We start from the raw sequence: 6,161 nt of genomic DNA, 5'->3' as shown, positions 1-6,161 counted from the left end.
GGGTGACGGCGAGCCGGCAGGGCCAGTGCTCTACGCCTCACTACGCCGCCGCCTCCAGGCCTCGATGAGGGAGCACTGGCACCGGTTCTGGGCCAATCATGCTCATGGCGCAGCCCTACGGAGAATCTTTACAGCCCCAAGCCGCGCTGTGCTCCAGCTCCATGTGGGCTTGAAGCGCGCGGCCAGCTCAGTGGTGATACAGATGCAGACTGGTAAGATCGCGCTGGCAAGCTATCTCGGCTTGTTCGGGGCGATGCCCACGGTGGATTGTACCTGCGGCCTAGGCCGTCAAGATGTTCAGCATATACTGATCACCTGCCCGACCTACGCGGGGCTCCGGCTCCGTACGGTCTGGCAGCACTCACGGGAGACTGACTACGCTCGCCTGCTTCGCGAGCCTGAGTCAGTACGGCGAGCCGCCCGCTTCATGATTGCTACGAGGCTCCTAGGCCAGTTCCAGGGCTTACCAGACACATTCCGGGTTAGCAATACGGGTGGCGACCCCTAACCTGTGTACCGCCACGGCTCGCTTGCAGTGCTTATTTGACGAGGGAGAACACTAGGCTAGACACCTCTCGGGGTGGTTGGATCATCTAGACGCGAAGATAGGAGCAACGGGCATTACACTGGGCGCATCTACAGGGGTATTAGGGACGAATTCATGCTCGCTGTGGATCAAGTGTATGTAAGGTAGTAGCGGCGTACCCAGCCGCCGGCAGGGACCTGCCGCCACTCGGCCGATAGGGCTGACAGACGCGTGAATGAAATTAATAATAATAATAATAATAAGTGTTGACCGGGGAACTTCAAAGACACGAGCAGCTTCACGAACTGATTTGATTTGGCCATTCTGAATAGCCTTAACTGCTAAGGAGATCCTCCCCTCTCGTTCCACCAAGGATTTTGATGATTTGGGCATTTTTCGTGGTGATATGGATGGCTGAATAGCCTTGGTTTCAAAGGGGTGGTGATTCTTGATGGGGGTGGCCGACTCGCTTACGTGGCCGACTCGCTTACCGAATACGTTATTGCACGGGGCCGCATTCGAGGTCTGGCTGACGTTATATTTCACCGGTAACGTAACCCACGGCTGAGCCGTGAATACGACCGAACCGCGAATTTTTGCCGCAAATCATCCTATCTTTGAAGCTTTTCAACCACCAACGTCATTAATTAGACTATCTACTAGCTGAATATATGGCTATTTATTAGGGCAACTTCTTCTAGTATGTCCAATAGTCCAACATCCACTACAGGTTGGCGGAGCGCGCTGACGAGATATAGGTATAGGCTCATCAACCTGCTCATCAACCTGCTCATCAACCTGCTCATCAACCTGCTCATCAACCTGCTAAATACGGTCACGACCTTCCTGCACAGATATAAAGAGGTTATTCCCTAGATTAATACGCTTCCTTGCCTTCTTCTTCATTTTCCGCTCATTCTCAGCCCGTAGAACCTTGATTTCTTGTTGTAGAAGAAGGTTTGCATTCATTGCCATCTGCGCAGCCTTTTCAAGATGCTGAATATGTGATATCAGACTGCTAGAAAGTGTCCTTTTCTTCTGAAGACTTTTCTGTAGACTGCGGACCTTTTTATCAAGCTGGCGAGCATTCTGGGGTGTCTGAAAAGCAGAAGATATTGACCCTTCAATATCAATAAGAGGTGGTGTTGGCGTACGGAGTTGAAAGGTAATCTTAGCAAGGACCCAGTCTATATCAAGTGGATTAAGACCAGCTCCTGCGAAGCCATTGCATATATTCTGTTGAGTAAAGACTGCTTCACGTGCAGGAGGGTATAGATATAAGAAATCCTCTTTATCAATATGGTTGTTTCCAGCCATCATCATCTCCTCAACTAGTTTCCCATATGCGCGCTTAAGAGGCCCAAAAACCCCAACATCTAGGGGTTGGAGAAGATGAGATGTATGCGCAGGCATACAGAGACAGATAATTGCATTCCCTTTGCAGAAATCATCAAATTCAGCAGATAGATGGCTTGAATGGCCATCCAGAATAAGTAGCCTTTTTGCACCAGTTGAATATTGTCTTGAAAAGGGGTTGAATATGTGCTTCAGCCACTTAAGGCCAATCTCATCTGTTGTCCAGCCATTGGTGCTATTGGTAAGCCTCCAGTCTGGAGGAAGATTAAGTTCTTGATACCAAGCAGCTGGGTGTTCCTTCCCTTTTAGGATAACTGCTGGTGGGATAGAGATCCCTTTTGAGCCCACACATTTAATGATTGTAACCCATCCGCGGTTTCCCTGGATAACTCTGCGAGGTCTCTCACTGCGTTCCACTGATGTAATAACCTTTGAAGTAGTACTGAGCCCCATTACAAAGCCAGTCTCATCAAAGTTCCAGATATCATCTTCATAGATGCCATGTTCCTGAATAGCTCCATGTACAGTTTCAAACCACTGTTTTATAACCTTTGGATCCTCCTGCTTTGCACGCTGGTATGTAATTCTTCAATTATATCTTGCACGTAATTCAGGATGGCGTTTAATAAAGGAATAGGCCCAGTTGACTCCAAGCACTGTGGTAGAATCTTAGGAGCGTTCACGAAGTAAAATCTGCGCCATTCCACGCAGAAACTCTGGCTGAATTAAAAAGCCTCACTTATCTGCATCTAGCACTCTCTTTACAAGGACCTCCTCTTCAATAGCTGTTAATTTATGGCCATTAGCGCGTGTTTCTACGTGTGGTTTTGTTCCTTTAAGCTGACGGCAAAGGGTAGCCTTAGATACGCCAAATACTTCAGCAGCTTTCAATTTTGATTTAATTTTTTGCGTTTTATAGGCAGAGATAGCCATTTGCATGCGGTTTTCTTGGGATAAGGGCATTTTGTATGAGCATAATGAAAATCTGACGCGTTGTTGAATGTTGGTTTGAGTATTTTGATGGGTGCAACGAAAACTCGTCACTCAGTCATATTCATCACTCAGCCGTGGATTACGTGTACTACACAGTTATATACTATGTCGTAGGGTCACGTGACCTCTACTACCTTAGTCAGCCCGCTGCCCCTATCTCACCGCTGGTTAGGCCTCCTAGCTAGGGAATCCAACCATCTCAGTGCTACGTCAGGTTATGAGCCCTTCTCCTTCCATTCTGAGCGATATTGAAGCTATTCAAACATGCCTGGCACTAGATCCAACCAATCAGGCAATCGGAACGCTGCCCCCGCTGAGGGGGCTGAGATAGCCAGTGATTCCGAGCCTACTCCGGCCTCAGGCCGAACCGAACCAGCTGCTGAAGAAACAGTTCCAGAGAACCAAGCAGCCGAGCTTCCAACGGATGACGTCAAACTAGACGGCATACCAATTCTGAATGGCGATGATGAGCTAGATGATTGGCTCACATACGTCCAATTGACGCTAGATCTCTATGATCTAAGCCGGTTAATCGACCCGACGATACCGAGGCCGAAACCGAAAGATCCAAACTATGCGAGATGGCGGCGACTATCTAAGCAGATTCGGAAATGGTTGATACTCAATATCTCAACCAATATGCTACGATCGGTCTGAGAATCGGCACTTCCCTGGGACTACGCCGATGAGGTTATATCCACTTTGACGCAGATTTTGCGGGGGAGAGGCGTCAATCGCGCCTGGGCTGTATGGGAAAGCGTGATCTTCATCCAGAGAGATGATTTCGCTAACCTAAATCACTTTATAGATGAGCTGATTCGTCGAATACACGCGTCGAATAGTCTGAAATACAAGATCGAGCCACACCAGGCACTTATCTTACTGATTCGGAATCTACGGCCCGAGCTAGATCACTGGTGCGACGCGCTTATGATGAGCTATCAGCACGATGATCTTACTGAGAAGATTGACCAAGCCGAATTTCTCCGCATCTGCCAGGACGCTAAAGATCAAGCCCTTATATTGAACTGAGGCCTAGCAGCAGTTCCATCGGCTAAGCAGCCAATCACACCATCTACGCACACCAAGAACCAATCAAAGAAGCCCAATAGGCGAGCTGCAAGCGAGGGCCCAGCAATACCGAACCGGAGAGGCCCTAAGCTAGGCGAAGACCTGCAAAAGTGGCTATCTGATTGGCTCGCTAAAGGCAAACCAGAAGGGAAATGTGCTTATTGCCGAAGAGGCCAGCATGCACCATCCAATTGCTGGTATCTGATTCCCGAGATACGGCCCGAAACATGGCAGCCAAAGAAGGGCACCTGGGCCGTACCGGCTACTAGCAAAACCACCAGAACCATGAATGCGGCAGTTGATGACACATCTGATGAAGAAGATGGACCAATCACAACACGTTTCTATGGTGCTGCAGTGGCAGACCAGCCGCAGGAAGCGCCTGACGAACCTTATCAAGGAGAAGCTCACTTGGCTATACGTCGACCATCCAATTGGATTGCAGATACAGGCACTAGTGGCCATATCTCCAACGATCTAAGCGACTTCATAGACTACACACCATGGGGAACCAATGAGAAGCCGTATACGTATGGCTCAGCCGCGGGGGCTGAGGGAAGGACCCTTGGCCGAGGCACCGTTCATTTGCAACTAGAAGATGGTGATAGTATCAAGTTTCACTGCTACTACAACCCGGCATCACCATACTGCCTGTTCCCCAGGGGTTGAACCGTCCTGCCCTCGATGGGCTTGCGCGCCCCCTGATTGGTCCATTGCCCTGGCTCCCCCCTCGTATCCGCCGCGCGTGCTCCCGGTGTGTGCGTGCGTGGGGATACAGCCCCCTGATATGGTGCTGCCCATGTTTCCTACCTCAGCACTCTAGATCCACGCCTTCGCCCTGATATAATCACTAATCACTAACTAATCACTTTACTGTGTGAATTAGCTTCCTAGCTTGTGTTTCAGGTCGCGTTTCCAAGGTCGCGTTTCCAAGGTCATGTTTCCAGGTCGTGTTTCTAGGTTGTGTTTCTAGGTCGTGTGTTTCTAGGTCATATTTCCAGGCCGTGTTCAGTGTTCCCAAGGTCCACCTATCCAGGTTATGTTTCTATGTCGCATACCTAATATATCCTAACTAGTAGTGATCTAGTTTCACCTCTATTCTCCTCTTACTGTATATATCCTCCTCTCCTTTTAAATGGACCTATTTCTCTACAATCCCACCTACCAGGTCTGGATCTGCACCGCACCTCGCTGCCAGTATGCCGTCTCACCCCGGACCCTACTGGGCCACCTCCGCACCCGCCACCGGTCCCATCCTACTGTGGCCACGCCTGCTCTCTGTCAGGTGGTGCTGACCGAGATGCTCCAGCGGCCATGGGCAGACCCGAGCCAGGGGCCCTGCCCCCAGCCCTCCACTGGGGACCCCCCCGTGCCAGGCCTGCCAGTGTACCAGGGGCGTGGGTGCCCCCACTGCCCCTACATCTGCCGGGCCCTGGCCGGGCTTCAGGACCACCGTGCCCGGAAACATAAGGACCAGGATGGATACTGGGGCCAGGGTAAACTTTCAGCAGCTCGGGCCCAGGCCCGGGCCCAGGCCCGCCTGGCAGATCGTGTGGTTAGCTGCCAGCGGTTCTACCGTGCTGGGCCAGGGAGCCATTTCTTTGAGGTGACCTGCGCTGCCCAGCCAAGCCAGCAGGCCCTGCTAGCCGCCCCCCAGACCCCTGCTGAGCGCATCCGCGCTCATATAGACCAGGCCCTGCGGGAGGCGGAGGCGGCAGCTACGCTAGTAAATGGCCAGGTCCCTAGCCTAGAAGGCCACCCAACTGAGGTCTCTCCCTGGCTGGAGCTGACCCGCTGGCCAGAGTACCTACGCGGGCAGGATCTAACTGCAGTGGCCCTGCTCGGATGCCCAGCGGACCCAGTGCAGGAGCCCCTGCTTGCCCTATTCAGTGCTAGTGTCGAGCGGCTGATCTGGCAGGCCTACCAGACCATCCGGAGCGGCCAGATCAATGAATTTGACCAGGTCCAGATCAATACCTTCTTTCGCGAGCCCGGGGTCTGGAACCGGCCCATCCAGATCCACCTCCGGCCGAAGACCTATCGCCAGTACTGCCAGGTCTGGCAGCGGCTGGTCTGCTTCGCCTACCGCAGCACCAGACCCGACCAGCCCATCCAGCTGCGCCACCAGCTGAACACCACCCAGCTGGCCGCGCTGGACCAGATGGAGGAGTATGGCCAGCAGTTCCTAGCCCTGCGCGCCAAGGGGCCAGAGACC

At 52.1% G+C, this 6,161-nt stretch overlaps 3 protein-coding genes across 3 annotated transcripts in view, besides 9 other annotated features; all 3 read left to right on the top strand.

Moving 5' to 3' along the window:
* The first annotated feature begins 10 nt into the window (after positions 1-10).
* Positions 11-364: a mobile genetic element.
* Positions 365-768: 404 nt separating this feature from the next.
* Positions 769-789: a microsatellite.
* Positions 790-984: 195 nt separating this feature from the next.
* Positions 985-1,017: a microsatellite.
* Positions 1,018-1,288: 271 nt separating this feature from the next.
* Positions 1,289-2,845: a mobile genetic element.
* Positions 1,292-1,353: a microsatellite.
* Positions 2,846-3,139: 294 nt separating the features above from the next.
* NFIA_007340 (uncharacterized protein) lies at positions 3,140-3,532 on the top strand (the record flags this gene model as incomplete). The annotated part of the gene is made up of 1 exon (XM_001263964.1): positions 3,140-3,532. One exon carries the CDS (start codon positions 3,140-3,142, stop codon positions 3,530-3,532), a length of 393 nt encoding a protein of 130 aa, XP_001263965.1.
* Positions 3,533-4,231: 699 nt separating this feature from the next.
* NFIA_007330 (uncharacterized protein) lies at positions 4,232-4,769 on the top strand (the record flags this gene model as incomplete). Its single annotated transcript, XM_001263963.1, has 2 exons — positions 4,232-4,547; positions 4,609-4,769. 2 exons carry the CDS (start codon positions 4,232-4,234, stop codon positions 4,767-4,769), a joined length of 477 nt encoding a protein of 158 aa, XP_001263964.1.
* A 75-nt stretch (positions 4,770-4,844) lies between these two features.
* Positions 4,845-4,937: a microsatellite.
* Positions 4,845-4,955: a microsatellite.
* Positions 4,886-4,937: a microsatellite.
* Positions 4,956-5,081: 126 nt separating the features above from the next.
* Positions 5,082-6,161, top strand: part of NFIA_007220 (uncharacterized protein) — a gene marked incomplete at both ends in the record, with an annotated part of 1,194 nt that continues 114 nt past the window's right edge. The window contains one exon of the mRNA XM_001263962.1: positions 5,082-6,161. This exon is cut by the window's right edge and continues 114 nt beyond it. Within this exon, the coding sequence (XP_001263963.1) occupies positions 5,082-6,161 (1,080 nt within the window).
* Positions 5,461-5,485: a microsatellite.

Source organism: Aspergillus fischeri, genomic scaffold (genome assembly GCF_000149645.3).
Source record: "Aspergillus fischeri NRRL 181 1099437636249 genomic scaffold, whole genome shotgun sequence".
In the NCBI taxonomy this organism is placed as follows: Eukaryota; Fungi; Ascomycota; class Eurotiomycetes; order Eurotiales; family Aspergillaceae; genus Aspergillus; species Aspergillus fischeri.
The sequence above is the reverse complement of the archived record's forward strand: the minus strand, read 5'-3'. Positions and strand labels throughout refer to the sequence as shown.